At 43.1% G+C, this 20,767-nt stretch overlaps 1 protein-coding gene across 8 annotated transcripts in view; it reads left to right on the top strand.

Annotated features, from left to right (window-relative positions):
• FIP1L1 (factor interacting with PAPOLA and CPSF1) overlaps positions 1–20,767 on the top strand; it is a 48,911-nt gene that overhangs the window by 7,855 nt on the left and 20,289 nt on the right. For 3 of the 8 annotated variants that reach the window (XM_056855558.1, XM_056855555.1, XM_056855554.1), the window contains exons 3-13: positions 3,031–3,088; positions 3,941–4,044; positions 4,470–4,531; positions 5,154–5,261; positions 6,505–6,635; positions 6,924–6,992; positions 9,725–9,834; positions 12,749–12,853; positions 14,450–14,543; positions 16,794–16,950; positions 20,750–20,764. In XM_056855558.1, the coding sequence (XP_056711536.1) occupies positions 3,031–3,088; positions 3,941–4,044; positions 4,470–4,531; positions 5,154–5,261; positions 6,505–6,635; positions 6,924–6,992; positions 9,725–9,834; positions 12,749–12,853; positions 14,450–14,543; positions 16,794–16,950; positions 20,750–20,764 (1,013 nt within the window). The remainder of the gene's footprint in view (positions 1–3,030; positions 3,089–3,940; positions 4,045–4,469; positions 4,532–5,153; positions 5,262–6,504; positions 6,636–6,923; positions 6,993–9,724; positions 9,835–12,748; positions 12,854–14,449; positions 14,544–16,793; positions 16,951–20,749; positions 20,765–20,767) is intronic. The other 5 variants (XM_056855557.1, XM_056855556.1, XM_056855562.1 and 2 more) reach the window with 3 other exon arrangements.

Genomic DNA, 20,767 nt, shown 5'->3' with positions numbered 1-20,767 from the left:
CTTCACAGACGCCAGCCTTTTCGGATGGGGGGCCATATTGGGAGATCAGGTAGCCCAGGGTCGCTGGACCCACCAGGAATCACTGCTCCATATCAACCTGTTGGAGCTGAGAGCTGTCAAATTAGCTCTCTGGAAGTTCGCAGACATAATCAGGAACCATCATGTACTTATCAGAACGGACAATGTCGCTACAAAAGCGCACATCAACAAACAGGGGGGGTCCAGGTCCTCTTCCCTTCACAGAGAAGCAGTAGCAATTCTCACTTGGGCTCAAGCCAATCTTCCCTCGATCAGAGCGGAACATATCAAGGGAGACCTCAATTGCCAGGCCGACTGGTTAAGCCGGCAAAATTTAGACGAAGGAGAATGGGAGTTAGATCCAGGAACATTTCTTCAGATCACAGAAATATTTGGCACCCCCTTAGTAGATCTGTTTGCCTCCGAATCAAACCGCAAGGTACTCAGATTCTACTCCAGGTATTTTCACCCAAAGGCAGAAGGCACAGACGCCCTTCTCAGCCCGTGGCCCAGGGGACTGCTGTATGCTTTCCCCCCAATACCCATTCTACCAAAAGTCCTCCGCAAGATCCATCAATACAAAGCCAATGTGATATTAATAGCCCCTTACTGGCCTCGGAGGCCATGGTTTGTAACTCTGAAGAGCATGTCCTGCCAAGATCCATGGCAAATTCCAACGGAATCCAACACTCTCAGACAGGGACCTATCCTTCACCCAGACCCTCATTGGTTCTGTTTGACCGCCTGGCACTTGAAAGGCGGTCACTGCTAGAGCTAGGCTATTCCGTCGAAGTGGTTAACACAATTTTGGAGGCCAGAAAGCCCTCCACTAGGCGCATTTACAACGCGTCGTGGAAGGCTTTCGTTCGCTGGGCCAGGAGAAAGCAAATGGACCCACTTCACCCTGACATTCCCGGCATCCTGGAATTTTTACAGGAAGGGGTTAGACAGAACCTGAAGGCTTCCACTTTAAGAAGACAATTGGCCGCCATTTCTACTGTTGTTCCTTTCACGGACGGACATCCCACGACACAGCATAGACACATCTCTGCCTTTCTAAAAGGGGTATCCCAAATTCAACCTCCTGCCTCTCACAGGTTCCCTACATGGAATCTTAATCTGGTTCTTAAGATTCTCATGGGTCCACCATTCGAACCTCTCAAAACGGTTCCGATGAGGTACCTTCGCATGAAGGTCCTCTTCCTTACAGCTATTACCTCAGCTAGGAGGGTATCGGAACTCAGAGCCCTTTCCATCAGAAAAGGCCTGTGTGTCTTCCATAAAGACAAGGTTGTCCTAACTCCAGACCCCACCTTCCGGCCTAAAATAAACTCCCATTTCCATAGATCTCAGGAAATAAACCTCCCATCGTTCTGCCCCAATCCATCAGGCACAACCGAAGCATTATGGCATACCTTAGACCTCAGGAGAGCCATCCGCACATTCATTAAGCGTACTGCAGAATTTAGAAAGTCAGACTTCCTATTTATAGGAATATCTAACCCCAGTAAAGGAAAAAAGATGTCAGCCGCTGCCATCAGTAACACAATCAAGGCATGCATAGCTGAAGCTTACAAGGTAGCTGGCAAGCCAGTGCCCGAGGGCATCACAGCTCATTCCCTTAGGAGTATGGCAACTACTGCCGCCTTTGACAAACAGGCCCCGCTGGAAGAAATTTGCCGGGCCGCAACCTGGTCCTCTGTTTCAACATTTATCAAGCATTATAAAATTCACACATGGTCCTCAGCGCAGGCGGCCTTCGGCCGCAGGGTCCTGCAGAATGTAGTCGAGTAAGTGTAGCTTATCCCACCCTTTTTTGGGGAGCTCTTATAAGTCCCGCAGCTCAGGATGCCCTTGCCTCAGGGGAGAATATAGCCTTGGATACTCACCGTGAGGGCTTATTCTCCTCTGAGGCGAAGGGCATCCTGCCCCTCCCTTATAACTTGTCTTACAATAAAAATTTTAACTGTTCAGTACTTGTCTCCTGCTTAGCACAGGAATGGCTCTATCTGTCTATCTGTTCATGTTGGGTTATATGCAATTGCAATTTACAGTTAGTTTATATAGCGAGTTCTTCCTACTGCTGTTAATGTAGCTAGTCTAGACGGTAACTGGCTTCCTCAGGCTGTTTTCCCGCCAAGTATCACAGGAAGTCAGAATCTTTTAGTCCTGCCTACCCGGATGGAGAGGGAAAACAACCCGCAGCTCAGGATGCCCTTCGCCTCAGAGGAGAATAAGCCCTCACGGTGAGTATCCAAGGCTATATTTTAGCAAACATGTTTGTTCTAAATGGCTTATGTCAATAACTGTTAACAGTTTGCTTCAAGGTGCTCAGGGTGGCGTGCATGGTTTTCTTCTCCTGTGAGGTGTAGAGGAAATGTGACAGGCCCAAGGTCACCCAGTGCACTTCGTAGTCAGTTGGAAATTTGAAATTTGAACCCAGGTCTTCCCAATCCAGAACAGATACTGATTAAAAATAAGTATTAAGATTAAAAATAAGTACAGCTATCAGTTAAAACACAATAAAATAGCTGATATGGCATGAGGTTCTCAGGAAATACTGGACCCCAGACACAGTGTAAGGTTCCATGGGGCTGTCTTCTTTTCTTTTGGTCTCACGTTATTTGGTAACTGGGGGGAAGGAGCCTTGAGATGGGCACATGGAATGATCTCATGACTTCCTGTTAACTTCCCCCCCAAAATCTATGTTAACTTTGATGTAAAATGCGAATAGTTTTTATGTAATTCGGTTTAAATCAGGGGCATCAAACGTAAGGCTTGAGGGCCGGATCTGGCCCCTTGAGAGCTCTTATCTGGCCCGCAAGGCAGCCGCCCCCCCCCCCAACCTCGATCTGGGCTGGCGAGGCATGGTCCAGTCTGACCAAGTGACATTTATGTCATAACTGGTCCTTGTAACAATTAAGTTCGCTATCCCTGGTTTAAATAAAACTTATTTTTTGTGCTTTATCCACCATGGCTAATAACTAGTTTATGCTTTCTTGTGTTTTAAAGTGTTCCACCCCCAACTGGAAATGAAGAAGAGGCTGCTGAAAATGGTGTCGTGAAAACGGTAGTAGTAATAGGAAAAATTATTTTACCTACTTGGAATCTGGGGAAGCTACTCATGATAGCTGCTGGGCCTTAAACAGTAGTGTGTGGTTGATGTTTGATTGTCCATACAGAATAGTAAAGGCAGCCCAAATATAATGAAATTTGATGGTGTGATTTCTGACATTAGCTGTTACCGCACTAGGTATTCCCAGCAATGTATCAAGAGTTTGGAAATGTTATAAAAAACATCGCTTTAAAAGGGTTTTTGGATGCCACAACTAAAAAATGGTTGGAAGATGTTTTCACAGCTAAAGGGGCCAAACAAAGTGCGAACAGTATTTTTTATAACAGTTTCAAACTCTTAATACATCGGTGGGAATACATAGAAAGTACGAACAGTATTTTTTATAACATTTCCAAACTCTTAATACATTGCTGGGAATACCTAGTGCGGTAACAGCCATTGTCCTCAACCTAGAATGTCTGTAATCTTACCCCCTTTCATGATACTCCTTCTAGTTTTCAGTTCTTAAGCTTGGTAATGAATTTCTGCTGTTAGTCTATCACAAGCAGAGACCCACGAAGGGAGGGGATCTCCTGCCCCTGCTTGCTGCTCTTTGCTGCTGCTCCCCCACCTCCCCCCTTGCTTGTCACCTTTCCCCGCCTCTCACTCTGCCTCCTCTTCCACCTTGCTGCTTTTCACCTGCTGCCATGACCTCCTCCATGCCTTTCTCCCCTTCCTTAGTCTCTCCCTCGTTGCAGCTGCTTTCCGTTTGCTGCCTCAGTTTCTTTTCAATATGGGGAGCCCTAAAGTTAATTTTGTCTAGTAATTGAATTGCATATAATATCTTATAACATCATTTTCTTGTAGAAAGTGACAGAGGCTGAGGATGATAGTGACAGTGACAGCGATGATGATGAAGATGATGTTCAGGTCACTATAGGAGATATTAAAACAGGAGCCCCTCAGTATGGGTAAGTTGCTGATTGGCATTAAGGATCTGGGTTTCATGGAATGCCACTGTCAGACTGGTTAATAGCCACTTTCTGGTTATCTATGATAAGTAACAAAAACAAAACAAACAAACAATATACATAGAGAGAAAGAGGGATACACAGAATATTTGTATTTAATGGGTGTATTTGTATGCTTGACCCAAGAGAAAATGTATAAGCTCTTAATAAGTATATTTTTTCTTTGCCTAACAAACCTCTAAACAACTCATATGATCGAACTGACTTTAGAGAGCTTTAAAATGAAATTCTAATTTTCTATCATGCAAATACAAGCGGGTAATTATCCACAAATGTTATACTTGGTTTCCTAGGAATGTAATGGCTGTCAGGGTTGATTACTGTAAACCTTCCTCTTATCTCCATTATCTGTATCTGGGTTTTAGGTATGGTGCTGCACCTGTGAATCTCAACATCAAAACTGGAGGGCGTTCCTATGGATCCTCTGGTAAGCAACTTCTGTGTGGTCATTTTTATAAAAAATGGGGCAAAAGATGCACTGAAACGAATTACAATGAAACTAATTAGATGAAGTGTTGTGGTTCAGGAGTTTAGCATCTGCTCTGCGGGCAGTCCCAGGATCAGGTTGTAAGTGGTGTGAAAGACTTCTGCTTGAGACCATGAAGAGCCACTGGTAGTCAGAGTAGGTACTACTGGCCTCGATAGACCAGTGGTCTGACCCTGCATAAGACTAAATAGGGAAGTATGTATACAGAAATGTAACTACATTTATTTTAGTCTTTTCACAAGAAAAGAGTTGTCGTTTTACCCTCCTTTTAATCTCTCATGCATCATATGAAGTACTTTAGGCTAAGATTGCTTCCCCAGGACTCCTGCTGAAAGTTATGTCTGAGGTCTCCGCTGTGGAAACTACATTGGCTCTAAACTTTGAACGTTAAGCCATCTGTTACAATTATGCTTCTTTTTTTCTCTCTTAATTTCTTTCCTGATTCTCTGTAATTAATTGACTGTCTCTGTTGATATGGCAATTCTTTAATACAAGTAGCAAATGGTTTTAAGTTCTGATGTTAGAACTATGATTTTTTCCCTTCTTTATCATTTCGTGATAGGTGCTAAAGTAAAAGGGGTTGATCTTGATGCACCAGGAAGCATTAATGGTGTCCCACTATTAGAAGTTGACTTAGATTCCTTTGAAGACAAACCTTGGAGAAAACCAGGTAACAAATCCTTGGGCTGAAACTTTTATTGTTGTAGAATAAGGGTAGGCAACCCCTGCCATGTGTACCAATAATGACATACCAGGACATTTTGATTGGCACCTGAAGCCAAATCTGTCCAAGCAGTCAAGGAATTGGCAGCACCATTGGGGCCAGCAGTGCAGGGGAAGGCAGCAGGCATGACTTATGCCCATCATGACCTCCAAGCTACCAGAAAAGGCCAAAGTGAATCCCTGAAATACTGAACGATCACTGAGGTCCAAGCATGTCTGGACAAGTACATAGAATGATAGAGTTGGAAGGGACCATCAGGGTCATGTAGTCCAACCCCCTGCACAATGCAGGAAATTCACAACTACATCCCCCCTATACCCCCAGTGACCATGCCCAGAAGATGGCCAAGGTGCCCTCCCTCTCATCATCTGCTTAAGATCATAGAATCAGTGTTGCTGACAGATGGCCATCTCACTTCTTAAAAACCTCCAGGGAGGAGATTTTACCACCTCCCCAGGAAACCTGTTCCACCGAGGAACCGCTCTAGCTGTAAGAAAATACCTCCCCCCTTCCCATTTAGCATGCCAGCAACTTCACAGATGTTGCATTTTTTTTCTCAGTACTTGGACCAAACAAGGTTGCTTCCCTCTGTTATAAGTTGCCTGCTAATAGTCTTGCTGGTGAAATTACATAGGTGAACAGAAATAAAGTGCCCACTTTTAACACTGACCATGGGAATACTTAACCATTTGATTAAGAAGCTAACATCTTAAGCAGAGTTACATCCATTTAAGCCCATTGACTTCAGAGTTACAGGAGGGTGTAACTCTGCTTTGCATGAGCTGTGAATTAGTAATTCTTGTAAGCAGTAGAATTTTGAACTGTGAGAACATCCCAGTCCACAAACATTCAGTAGCAAGCCAAAACACTTTACAATATGGGTGGCCTGTGACTGCATGTGAGTAAATTTGTAATTTGCAGTTCTAGCTTAGCTAGTACTGGGTCCAGTTTTTTGGGGGGTGGGGGAGCAGGCTACAATTATTCAAATAAATAATTAGCTGGCTCCGCTTTGTGAATCTCCGTTTGAAAATGCCAGCATGTGCAATCTGGAGAGATGGCTCTTCAGAATGGTTTCACTTAAAGTCAGTATCTAGAGAGCTTGGGAGCAGGAGTTATGGATTCTTCCCCTTTTCTGTGCCAGTGGTATTTAATTCCTAGCATAGTTGTTCATTTGCTTTTTCTCCTTAAGGTGCTGATCTTTCAGATTACTTCAATTATGGGTTTAATGAAGACACCTGGAAAGCATACTGTGAGAAACAAAAGAGGATACGCATGGGACTCGAAGTTTTACCTGTTACCTCAACAACAAATAAAATTACGGTAATAAATAGAATCTCTGGTGTACCATAATACGGAAATACTTTTCCCTTCTGAAGTTGGCATAGTACCACGTCCGCAGTGAGTGTTAGAAGTCCTTGTGTGGTTCAAAGCTCATACCTTTCCTTTTTGTCCCCATCATCCAGAACCTTTGCTCCATTTCTTTGTTGACTTTGTGTTTATAGTGTGGAACCACCAAGCTGCCACTAGCTTGTAACCTGTTGTTAGTTGTAATGTAGCCCATCAGTCCATAATGTGTTATTTTAATGGGCAATGTGTTATTTAACTTAGGCCGAAGACATTGCTATGGAAGTAACACCAGGGGCAGAGATTCCAGATGGCAGATACAATCTTTTTAAGGTGAATGTTGGTAAACTTTCCTTAGTCACTCTAATTACTGTTTGCCATTTCACTTCCAAGAGCTGAGTCCAAGCAGAAGTGGACACAGCTGGGGGTTTTTTACAAGTTTTTTTTTGATATATCGTCCCAATTTGTTGCATGTAAAATTCTATAATTTCTGTGCTTTTGAAGCCTGTGATTCTACAGCCTAATTTACTAATGATTGCTGTGGCAGCTATATGACTTTTTGTATGCTGCATTCTTTTAGTTAAACGTATTTTAAAGGAGTGTTGTCTGATGTAAGTTTAGATGTATCTTTTTCCTGTCCAGTAATTGTTCTGAGCATGAGTGGTCAAGCAGTTGGATTAACATTTTTTTTTTCTAAATCAGGAATGACCTGTTTCTATATTCAGGGGCCTGTGTTGGGGGTGAGGAAGGGACATTCTGTTCTTCAGACACTGTTTCAGGGGTCAGTAAAATCATCAGGTTGGCATCACCTACCAGTAAAGGCTGCAGTCAATATCTGTGATTTCCATTGACAACTCACCTCCTCCCGAGTCGCCTGAAATGCATGGAGAACTTGAGAAGCGTTGGAGTCTTAGTACTAACTTTGCACTGAAATTTGAAGGTGCTGGGAATCAGCAAGAAATTTCTCTGCTTTCAAAGCGTAGTGTGGAGTCAGAGACAAGGTCCTATCTCTTCTTTGTGCATGCTGGAAAATTCGGGGAAGGAAAGTTTGCCCCTGCAAGCCAGCACCATGTGAGAAGATGCTTTCTTTCTCTGAATTCTCTGTATTGGGTAGAAAACTTGGAGAAGGGGAAGAGTTTTTCACTTCATGCTTGGGTCAAGTATAGGTGGCCACTACGATCAAACATATGGTTGTCACTGGCAACTGCTTTTATGGACCTCTCATTAAGGTCTGTACATAAAGAGAGCATGTGTGCTTGGATGGTATAAAAATATGGGAACACTGAGGAGTGAGAGTGCTTCCTGAAAACCTCAAGAGCTAGGTTGACAGCAGTTACTTGTCTTGCAGGAGTATGCATGATATAGGAATATCTAAAGTACCTAAGATGCACATAGAAGCTAGTTGCTGCTTTCTTATGAACTGATGCTTGGAATAACTTTTCTAGAAGCCCACCTTCATTTCATTTTATAGAGCCACCAGGAGCAGCATTTAGCCATAGGATGGATCTGGCCCATGCACCTCTAGTTGGCAATCCATATTTTGTACAGTTGTTTAATATTCTGTTTCGTTCTCAAATCTGCTTCTGCCTCCCCCGGTTGTGGATGGCGTTTAAGTGGGAAGTATTTTATACCTCTACATTTCAGAACTGGACAGCAGTATAAGCTAAAGTGCCATGGGATTGAGTGACCTTCCTGTTCAGTGACTTATTACAAGAGACTTGTAGGTGGATTATGCAGAAGTTTGCACTTGTTTTCCAAAATACAAGAAAGCTGACAATTGTAAACTGACCCGTTAGAGCTTTTTATCACAGCCTTCCTCCAAGAAACTCACATAAGGATTCAAATTTCAGAGTAATCTGGAATGGTACTGATTTGTCCAAGGCCACCTCATGATTTTCATAACTGATAGAGTAGGAGTTTTATCTTTGGTTCCCCACATTCAGGTCAAACACTGTGCACCATCCTGCTGCCTGTGCACATTAGCATTCCGGATACAAACCTGCTTCGAAGTCCATGTTCCAACTATGCACATACACATGAAGTTGCCTTGTACTGAATCAGGCCATTGGTCCATCAACGTCAGTATTGTCCACTCAGAATGAGAGTGGCTCTCCAGGGTCTCAGGTTGAGGTCTTCCACATCACTTACTACATAATCATTTCAACTGGCGATGCCGGGGATTGAATCTGGGATCTCCTACATGCAAAGCAGATGCCCTACCACCGAGCCATGGCCCCTCCACAAACTGTGGCTGGTAGAGCTCTGCATCAACTTTATCTGGTGATAAGGCTGCAACCTTTTCCATGGTTCTATTCTATGATTCTGTTCATGATTCTTATAACAATGAAAGTTAGAGTGTAGTGTGTTACCTTTCCAATGGAGGATCCCTGGGAGAGCACTGCACCAGTACACCACTGTGGCAGTTTAAAGATCCAGAGAGGAGTGTGTAATGGTGAGGTTAGCAATCCTGGTCTGCAGTGTGCTGGAGGATAGCATACACTAATACTAGGAAAAATTGTTCCCTACCTCATGGGATGTGAGCTGTGACCATATGCCCTTGAGTTGGCCAACTGTTCTGCTTGTCCTGATCTTAAAGGGATGTACACACAATAGCAGTAAAGCATAAGTAAGTCCCGTTTGTCCCAAGCAGAGGAAGAAGTTGTACCCTCTCATAGAAGGCAATTTGGGGTCCAGGTGATAATATATTTCTTTCATTGATGGAATGAGCAACCACAGTGTGTTAGAAAGTGTGGATATTTGTAATTCCGTTTTTTAAAAGTTTATTCAGAAAGATTTCATTCTAACGTGGTATAGTGGTTGAATTGCCATACTGGGAGCTGGGAGACCCAGGCTCGAATCCCACTCTGCCATTGGGTGCTTAGTGTGGGTGTCTTTGGGTCAGTCACATACACTCAGCCAAACTTGTCTCATAGGGTTGTCATGAGGATGAAATGGAGGAGAGAGTGATGTAAGCTGCTTTGGGTCCACATTGGGGAGAAAGGTGAGATATAAATAAAGTAAAAAAAAAATTAGACTGCGCTAACGAGGACACTTTTATTCTGAAGGTACAGCAGGGCAGAACTGGAAATGTGGAGAAAGAAATATCACTGCAGCCAACCAAAGCTGAGTTTACGTCTCCTCCACCCTTATTCAAAACGGGAATCCCTTCAAACAGGTCAGTTGGGCAGTCTTATTTTCAAGTTCTTTTGTTAAGTTGGAGAGAAGACATGTTTGTCATATTCTTCAAAAAACATATGTATATAAAAATAAAATAAAAGTTACAGTTAAAATAATGGGAATGTTTTGGCTTCAGCAGTGGTAGGAAAGTGAACATCTTAGTTCCTTGTTTTATGTATCTATGCTTGATAGGATGGAAGGAGGTGCAGAAGGCTGAGGATTGTTGCACTGGTGTGTATTAGTAAAGGTTGGAGGCCATTTACAGTGCGTTCCTAAGGAGAGTTACTCCAGTCTAAGCCCATTCATTTCAGTGGGCTTATACTGGGGTAACTCTCCTTAGGAATGCACTGTTAGGCCATTTTTGCATGGTAATTAGCAGCACGTTCCATGCTGAATTCCCCGCAGATTTGTTTGAATTTTGCATGCTGAACCGATGCTGCAGACCTGCTTCGCATTACAAAAGAGCCCACCATGAAGAATAATCAGAGGGAACCGTGTAAAGCCGAGGGGTGGTGGTGGAATTTCTCCTTTTGCGTCAGGACGGTGAATAGGCATTTTTAAAGTCGCATTTTTAAAAAGAGCTTTGAACGAGATTCAAAATTGACCATGCATAAATGGCCTGTGAGTCTTCTGATCCTGAGTTCTAGTGTTTTGTATACTGACTTGTAAATACATGAATAATTTTTTATAATTTCATATCTGAGGACTGATTAGCAGCAGGGATCTGTTGTGTTTCTCTTTAAATTCTATTAGTTCTTTGTGCTAACAAGGTTCTTGCCTGAATTGGAATAATGTGTTGAGGTTAAGCTTGTGTCTGTGGCCCTCCTTGCATTCAAAATGACTTCATTTCAAATTTCAGAAGCCAAGTCCTCCTTATTTTGCACTGTGTGATACTTCACAGTTGTAAAAAGTATGATCCAGTGAGATGTGTATATCCCTGAATGTTTGAAGAATTCTTCTTAGTTGTAACCTTTCAGTGCTTTTCAGTGTAACCTTTTCAGTGCATTTTTGTAAGCCATTTGCAGAATTAGGCAGGAATTTTAAAAGGAGGAAATACCAATGATGCATGACTTTTCTGTTGATTATTCTTTAAAATAAGTACTTTTAAAATAGTTTCATATGAATAACTATGTATATATATACATTGAAGTACAATAGTTAACGTTCCTTTAAAATGTTAGTACTCATCTTTCCATTTGTAAAATGTAAAAACATAAGTTAGAAGAACTACCTGTGAAATAGAACTGTATAAGAAAACTGAGATTTTAAAAGATCCTACCAGCTCTCACGTCAATCAGTTTCTCACAACATAAACCAAATGTCAGTGGTGAACATACTGCTGTTATGTAGATATCTGTTGCACGTGCTCTTTAACAAATGTGTATCTGGAGCCAGCTGGACCTGATCTTTAGTAAAGGAAGATTATTTTATTACTGACTTATATGAAATAGATATCTTTAGTCCTATGTCTTCCTCTTGTATTTTTATAGCCTGCTTCATCTTTTTTGTTTTGGGATTTTTTGATTTTGCTGGCCTTCAAACCAGTCAGCTGTTCATGTGGGAGAGTAGTTTGATTACTGATGAGGTGTTCTGTTGAGCAGCTCACGGCCCAGCCCTTTGCGTGTTTAGTCAGACATAAGCTCTAATGAGGTCAGTGGAATTCTCTCCCAAACAAGTGTGCATAGGATTAAAGCCTAGGATTTACTAATCTTGAATGTGCATTATCAACTTTTTCTAGTTGGCAACATTGGAAAAAAATAGAGCAGATGAAGAAGCAGAGAGTCATTTAGCTGAGAGAGCACCACTGCGTGAATTTTTGTTGTTGTTGAAAAGATTCATTCGGGGGGTGGAGGTAGAGCTGAACTGCCATAGTGTGGTAAATTTTTAGTCACCTCCATCCTCTCAGGAGAGGCTAGGGAATGAAAGCACTAAACTTTTTGTTCTATGTTTTCTGCTTTTATGGCCATTAGGAGGCTAATTTGAAATACACTGTTTGGTGCAGGTTGAAAAATCTTGTTTCTAGAAGTTGACAATTTTCAGTAAGGCTCTGAGAACAAAATACACATGACTAAAACCAAGGACTGTGAGATGATTGGCTTTGGGGCATATGCAATGTGTATTTGGATAATGTACTTGGAGCCCATTCCTGAGGGCGGGGTGAAGCTCCTTAGGAAGGGAGAGCTCGCGCTGACATGGGGTGGGGTGTTCATGGGGCATCACAGGGGGTGAAGCTGCCTTTAGACAGCTTCCACAAACCTTTCATCCCAGGAATGCCCCCTTGAGCGGCGGTGGGGCTGTGCCACCTTTTTTGGTAGCCCAGCCCCATTGGAAGTCATGGGGAATTTCCCCCATTTCATCTGTTTTAATTTTTTTAAGGCCTTTTCTTCCTCCGTGGTGGCCGGCAAGCCTTGGAGGAGGCTGTGCTGCTCCCAGCCACCGCGGATCCACCCCCCCTTCAGGATTGGGCTGCCCCAGAGGTACAGTAGTAATGTGAGTTTTACAGCACTTGTGTTGATTTCTTCCTTGTACATGATGAATATTCAAAAGTTGTAGCTACTTTTATGGAGTATGGAGATATCAGTGTAGTGTTACGAATAATACCATTTTTGGTAGATCTTTAGAGACTTATTCTTGTTCTTCATCCACGAAATCAAGGAAATTTAAGATAGAAGGGTTGTAAATATAAAAGGGATTTTACATTTGATCCATAAAGGGGACTGCATATGCTAACGCATGTAAATACATTAATAGCTACAGTCTCCCATTTGAACTCATAGCGCCAGTTGGTGCTGGATAATGGGTAGAGGATGGGGGGAAGACTAAGGTGATAAAAATGCAGGAAGAAAAGAATCTCTTAAAACAAGAAAAGAAAAACATAAGAAAAGAGAGACCTGGAAAATTTATCTTGCCAGAAACAGCGCCTCGTCTCAGTCGCAGACAAGCACTGCCAGAAAAGTCAGTTCAGGCATCGGGAAATGGCAGGAACGATATGGGCGGTCTGAATCGCCTGAACTAAGGTAAGAAATGTTTAAAAGGATATGATCCTTTTCTTATTGTGATGCCAGTTTTATCATCAGTGGGATAATACCCCACAAGTATTTTTGAAATTGCGACCTGGGCTCATCTGCTGTGTGGCATTCTTCACTTCAGCACATGCCCTCCAAAATGCAGCACATCCCTCTGCCCCCACCCCCCAAATATCAGCAGTGTAACTACAGCTGATAGTCACAGCCACACAAAGTACACCCTCCTGCTTATGGCTATATCACTATATATCTCTTTGTACACAGTTGGAATTAGCTTGGTAAAATTGGCCCGGTGGCTTTCATACTCTCATTCTCAGTATTTATCTATCTACGTGATTTTTCATCCATCTTACTCCTGTGATGGAATCATCTTTGAACAGGGACATTTGAAGCACAGTTAAATTTCACAGACTTCACTGTCTGTAAACTGGTTTGTAAAGTTAACTTAGTTATTAAACAATTGCTTTGTGCTAATACAAAGCACAGATTCCAGGCAGAGCCTCTCAACCTTCTAGCCTTGCTAACTCTTTTTGGTATGCAACCCCTCTGCCTCTTAAATCAGTTGTTGACTAGGCAGGCCTGCTTGGCTGCATCCTGTGAGGGAAGAGGGGGCAGCTCAACTGTATTCATTTTGAATCAGTTGGTGTTTCCAAGGGCTCTTCAGATGTACAGCACATTATGGTAATCCCATCTGGATGTTGGTAAAACATGAATGGCTGTGGTTAAGTCACTCTTTTCTAGAAAAAAACCACAGCTGGCATATCACCTGAAACTGATAAGAAACTAATCCTCACCGCTTGTGGACTGAATATCTAGATGCAGTGAAGGCTTCAAGAGCTGCATGCTTAATTCTTAAGAACAGATTGTAATCTTATTCACAGATCAGATGAATTAACAATTGACAGTAGCTCTATCGTGACTCAGCTAAGTGAGTTTGTTCACCTCAGACCAGTCCATCATGACTCAACTTCCACAGCCTTTCTTAGAGTTCGGTGGGAGAGGAAGTGTGTCATATGTATATGGATGACACATCTGCTCAAATCTTGAGATACCTTTCTCCAGAAGTTACATTTAGATATGGGGTAGGAGACGAGAGAGATCATTGAGGTTCCCTGTGCTCCACCAGCCATGGGTTGGACCACCAGTCTCCTAGAAAGACCTGGAGCAGACTTAAAGAACAAAGCACTAAAATATGGTACCACTCAGCCCCATAAGCTGCTTCAGAAGGACAACACAGTCAGTGGTATCAACAGCAACTGAAAGACCCAGGAGAATCAACAGGATTCTGAGAGCCAGCGTGATGTAGTGGTTAAAAGCGGTGGTTTGGAGCAGTGGACTCTGATCCAGAGAACCGTGTTTGATTCCCCACTCCTCCACATGAGCGGTGGAAGTTAATCTGGTGAACTGGGTTTGTTTCCCCATTCCTACACATTCTATCCACATTGAATAACATCTTTTAGAAACCTATATTTGTTGCACATGCGTTGCTATGATGAATTTACCTAAATCTTCCTTTTGATGTCTTTGCTGTTTCATATGTAAAAATGCCAGTGTAACAGTTGGTTATGTCCATGTTTCCTTTTTCAGAAGGCTGTCTGGTACAATAGATGTGATTGGACAGACTATCACAATCAGCCGAGTAGAAGGAAGGAGGCGTGCCAACGAAAACAGCAACATACAGGTTTCATGTTTCCAATATTTGTACAAGGGGGCTTAAAAGGTAAAGGTAAAGGTCCCCTGTGCAAGCACTGGGTCATTCCTGACCCATGGGGTGACGTCACATCCCGACATTTCCAAGGCAGACTTTGTTTACAGGGTGGTTTGCCAGTGCCTTCCCTAGTCATCTTCCCTTTACCCCCAGCAAGCTGGGTACTTATTTGACCGACCTTGGAAGGATGGAAGGCTGAGTCAACCTTGAGCCGGCTACCTGAAACCGACTTCCGTCGGGATCGAACTCAGGTCGTGAGCAGAGCTTTTGACTGCAGTACTGCAGCTTAACAGTCTGCGCCACGGGGCTCCTATACAAGGGGGCTTAGCTTCAGCTTTAAAAAGGTAAAGGTGGTCCTCTGTGCAAGCACTGGGTCATTACTGGCGCATGGGGTGACGCCACATCCTGATGTTTACTGGGCAGACTATGTTTAAGGGGTGGTTTGCCATTGCCTTCCCCAGGCGTCTACACTTTATCCTCAGCAAGCTGGGTACTCATTTTTACCGATCTTGGAAGGATGGAAGGCTGAGTCCACCTTGAGCCGGCAAAAGAATGATAATATTCTCAATGTATAGTAAGAGCAAAACAGCTAGAATCTAACGTCAGTCGTACTCAAGTACCTGTAACAAAATGGTGTGGATTGGTCTTTAAGTTGCCCAATATTGGCTGAAAGAGGTGAGAACCATCCTAGTTTTGCAACAATTTTTAGGCAAGCTAAAACAGCCTTCCCCCACCTTTCCAGGCTTCTTCAGGGCTCTGAGAGGAGGGCTGCTGAAACAGTTCTAGCAGGGGTGTGTGTGGGTTGTGTGTTCTGTCAAGTCGCTTCTGACTTATGGCGACCCTATGAATCAGTGTCCTCCAAAACGTCCTATCTTTAACAGCCTTGCCCAGATCTTGCAAATTGAGGACTGTGGCTTCCAGGTGTACTCTTGCAATAAAGAATGGTTGGAAAGGAGGGGCGAGTCCCATCCTTTTCCAGGCATGCTTGGTGCTCTGATGGCATGCCTACTGGGCTGGTCCCCAAGAATGGGTGACAAGGGATAATGCAGTTTCCCCTTGTCAGCCATCCTCAGGATTGGGAGAGCTCCAGGCCTTAACCTGGCCAGCGAGGGAAGGTCAGAGCAGAAAAAAAACACAGAGGGTGTTCCTTCTGCTCCAAGCTTTCCTCAGTAAGACCAACAAAAACACCATCTGTTAACATAAGAAACACAAAAGCTGCCATCAACTCTGGACAATTAAAAAACAACAACACACACAGCAGAAACATAGAAGTCAGTTAATAGCCAAATAACTCATCTGACCTCTTGCTTTTAGCTTAAGATAAACCAGAGCCTTGCTTCAACAAAGGTAGTCTTAACCAGTTTACAGAAAGCCAAAGGGGATGGAGTCAGATGAACTTCACAGGGAAGGGTATTCAAAAGTCTTGGTGCTACTACCAAGCAGGCCTGTTCCCCATTCAGACACCTGCCAGGTTTTTGAAGGTGAGAGAGCACAGAGCCTTTCCAGATGATCACAATATGTGCATATCTTCATGTGAGAGGAAGGTGGTCCATGAGGTAGCCTGCTCCCATCAGTTAAAAGCCATTGAAGTTCCAAACCAGCACATTAGGTTGAGCCTAGAAATGGAGGCCAATAAAATCATATCAGGTATAATATGATCAGTTAACAGGAGGCTACCTTTTGAGCTACGAAGTTTTCAATGGCAGTTCCCATTGAGAGGTTACAATAGTCTGGTCTGGAAGTCACCAGATTGCGTCCAGTTCAGCTTTCTCCAGGAAAGTTTGCAGGTTGTGTATGAGGGCTTATTTCCAGCCTGATCTGTTATTGCCATTGCAGTATTGGGGTTTTGCTAAGTTCACTAGTGCATTATGTTCTGGAAAGAAAAAGAAGAGGTAATTTGTGACACTTTCATACCCTGGTATGCACGCATTTCCTGTGGGTGTAATTGTCACCTGTCTGAAATGCGAAATTCTGGAAATATTTGTTACTTGTGCTAATTTAATTCTTATGCAGGTATTCTTTGCTTGAATTATTTTAAGAATTTTGTGTACCTATCTATTGTTTATATTTTTCATGCAGAAACCTGTTCCCCAATTTCTGTAAGAAAGAAGTGTGCATGTTTCTTGATTTCAAAAAGCCTCTTCAGGAATAAGCAGTGAGGGTAGTATGTATATTTCCCCCCTCTTTAAAGGGCACCTGTAACATTTGATTTTTATTTTGTAGGTTCTCCCTGAACGCCCCAGCGCTGATGTGGATAACAATTTTTCCAAGCCCCCTCCATTTTTCCCTCCAGGAGCTCCTCCCACTCATCTTCCACCGCCTCCTTTCCTTCCACCACCTCCATCTGTCAGTACCGCTCCCCCGTTGATTCCCCCACCAGGTAAAAAAGGAAGAAAACTTGCAGTGTTCATATTTCAATATCTTTTTTTCCTTGCATGAAATTGAAGTTGTGGTGTGACTGTTGTATACTTTTAAAATTTATTATTAATAACAACTATGACCAGGGTTAGTTACTTTGGTCGTTTATGCATGGGTACTTTCACTCACGTTCGCCCCTGGTCTGAATCGGTTGTTCCTTGGAGGTATGCATGAGTTTTGTGTCCATTAGAGATGATCTCGTGCCCAGCCCTCGCAATGTCCGCGTCTTCCCATTCCTCTGTTAACCCAGCTCTTCCATCTTCCCTGAGCAAAGCCTGGGTGAAATCCCCGTGCAGAAGGCAAAGTGCGGGGCACGCAAACTTGGTTTCGCTTATGGCCAATTACAAAGCAGCATGTCCAGAGGCGGGGATTCAAATATTTCCTGCTTCCTCAGAGCTCTTTCTGAGCAGAAGAAAATCTTTTTAAAATCGAGGCTTAGATTCCCCCCCTTCTTTCAGATTGCTCTGTTTTTGTTGTTGTTTTTTAAATGCTTTTTTATGTGGCAATTGGGTTTGGGGGGATTGTCTCTCACAGTAAGCACTACAAAGTAAGCCAATTACAAAGTAGCATATAAAGGGGCGGGACTTGATTTGAACTTGGAGACTGCTGGTGCATAGATTCCCAACAGGAAGGTGTGGGTCCAGTGAGCAACGAACCTCAGGTAAAACTCCCATGCATAAACGACCTTAGTTAGCATAGATTTTCCAAATTTATTATTAATAACAACTATGATCAGGGTTAGTTGCTTAGTTAGCACAGATTTTCCAATTTGCCTTAGAATATTCCATTTTATGTCCGTTGCTCATAAAGAAGGGGCTCCTCTTTTGGCAAGGACTTTTTGGGGTGCTTTTATGCATTTCCTTGTAAGCTGCCTTTGCTAATATGCATTGTCCCATTCCCTTTACTTTGCTGAGATTGCATTTGGCTGTAACTTGCGTTGATGTAGGGACCAGCTATTCATAGCTTGCAGGCAGAATCAAGCTGAAGGAAGGCTGCCAGCTGGGGTAAAGGGGGATGGTGATGCTGGACTTGCTCTCATCACTGTTGTTAAGCTAAGGCACAATTGGAAAGAGCTAAACTTCCACACAACTTAAAGTCATGGGGGGTGGGGAACCCTTGCATTTTCCCCCTCAATGTTTTCTTCAGCAAAATAGAAAGTTTTAGAAGAAATTTGAATATGTGCAGCATATACTAACTGCCTATAAGCTTGAAATGTAATATGTATCATTTAGCTGAGAAAATTGTGTACCGTATTGTCCAGCGTATAAGACGACTTTTTAACCCAGGAAAATCTTCTCAAAAATTGAGAGTCGTCTTATACGCCGGGGGTCGCCTTATAAGGCGGGTGCTGAAACTTCCGAGCCGGACTGGAGAATCTGCCTGGGGAGCCGCCTCCACTCTGTCCATGTCTGCTGGAGGAGGGAGGGGAGGCGAGCCCAGCGAGGGCGCTCGCTGCTCAGCTGGGAGTCGGAGCCAGGCGCGCCGGGGCGCACGGAGGGAAGCGCTCGGCTGCGCGGCGGCGCAAGGCAGGCTGGCTGGCCGGCGGGCTGGGGCGGTCGCTCTCCCCGCGTCCTTCTCCGCCTCCTGGCTCCTGCCCACCCACTCCAGCGTTGCGACTGCAGCCGCGCCGCGCTCCAGCCCAGACTGAGGGTGGTTCGGGGCTGAGCAAATGCGGGCGGGCTGCGCGCTCCTCCTCCTCCTCGGCCCCTTGTGCCTCCCTCCCTCCCCGCCTGCGTGTTGGTGCGTCTGGCTCCGTTCTTGCAGCGCGGCCAAGACTGTGACCAACTCCCCAGGCAGGGCTCTTCCAGGAACAGGCGCCGCCTCCCCCCAGCCCGGCTCGGCTCCCGGCCCTTGTGCAAAAGGCGAGTGAAGGGGGGCAGCAGGGGAGCACGCGAGGGGCAGGCCTTGGCTGCGGAGGAGTATATCCCAAACTCTATATTTTAACTGGAAAAGTTGGGGGTCATCTTAGACGCCCAGTCGTCTTATACGCCGGACAATACGGTATTTATTTTTAAGAACTATAATTAGTATACATTATTTTTATTATAGTCAGTAGATAACAGTTATGAATATAGTATAGTTTAAGGTACTGAATCATAACTTTTTGTCGGTTGGGAAATGGAAGTATCAGCATGAAATGTCTATGGTTTCAATTTTAGAATGCAGATACTAGCCATAAATTTTACAAAGGTCCATTAGTTATTATTTTTGATAACAAGTATAAATAACAAAGATCAAAAAGACATCACAGGATACAATTTCTCTATGGACCCTGGGATGCTTTTGCTTGGATTTCTCAAAAGTTTATATAAGAGCTGACAATATAGAATTAGTCCTCACTTTAATAACTGTTGCTAGGAGTTTTATAGCAAAGGTATGCATAAACTGCCTTTAATAGCAGATTTGTGCAAACAAATATGGATCATGGCTTTATTAACTAAATTGACTTATAAAAGAGAAGCAAGACTGTTCAGTAGATATATTTTTAAAAGCTAGATTTTGATTATTGAGTATTAGTTGGTGATTTCTTAACTATAGAACCATTTGTCGTTTTGTCGTATATGCATATACTCACACACAAATCAGGAAATAATACTGTATTTTTCCTTAAAATGGGAAGTATTACTTTAGGGGAACAATTTACTTTGGCGAAGTGGCAGTGTGGAGGAATGGGTAGCCACTCCCCATTAAACACCGCAATCACAATCTGTAGCCTCCCCCTTCCCTTCCTCTGTTTGGAATAGCCTTGTAGAGATGGAAAATCCCATTCTGGATCACCAGCTCCTCAAAGGCATAAAGTAACATTTTCATGGAAGCATTCATCTGTTGACATTCGAAATTTAAATACCTGCATGTGTTAGTCTTACTTTTGCTGATGTGCTTGACTGCAGAAGAGGATTGGTAACGTTTGCAAAGATTCATTACATGTGCTTGTTCAGAAGGTTGCTATTGCTATCTTTTTGGTGCGTTTGAAAATAATCATTAAGAGCAATGGGTTTGGTTCCTTCAGGATTGTTTAAATTGTGCGACTGCCAGCTTTTTATCTTCAAAGCTCTCTGACCAAAATAGAATCTACCCATTCCTCCTTGGTTTAAAGGAGAAGAAGGTTTCTTGTTACCTAATATTAACTTGGACTACTGGCCAGAAAGTTTTAATAGTATTCAAATATATAACATCCTGCAGAAGATCCTTTGAAAAAGGATCCTGCTTTGAAGTTCCTGTACTGCATTCACTTAGGCACTTGTGATACAAATGCCTTTTCAGACAAAAAGAACTATTGTTGTTTGAAATTATGATCCTAGAAAGCTGCATAAATGCTACAGAAGAAGTCACTGTAACTGACTTTTTTAAAAAAGTGCTGAACTAACCTTTTCAGGAATTATTAATTTAAAAACTTTTTTCTGGCTGTTTGCTTTCCTGTGTTGTCACGGGAAGCTAGTGAAAGGCACTGATGGGGCCATTCCCAGGTTACAAAATGCACGTGTTCTTATGCCTTCTTGTGAAAATTTGTTCAGCTGTGATGGCAGATACGACCTTATGATACCATCCCTACTGTCATAACTAGGATCCTAGGCAGTAAAGGGGTTTGAGGATCAGGGTGCTCACTGTAGCTCAGGTTAATTGTGATATCACTTCACACATATGCATTACAAATTTGAAGACTTCTGTTATACAAATGCTAACATGCACAGTATGGCCCAGTTAACATTAACTTGTAATTTTACCTTTTGAAATTGCTGTCTTTTTCTGTTAACGTTGAGGATATAAAGGCACAGGTG

Source organism: Euleptes europaea, chromosome 9 (assembly GCF_029931775.1).
Source record: "Euleptes europaea isolate rEulEur1 chromosome 9, rEulEur1.hap1, whole genome shotgun sequence".
Taxonomy (NCBI): domain Eukaryota; kingdom Metazoa; phylum Chordata; class Lepidosauria; order Squamata; family Sphaerodactylidae; genus Euleptes; species Euleptes europaea.
Note: the sequence above shows the minus strand (reverse complement) of the source record. Positions and strands in the feature narration are given on the sequence as shown.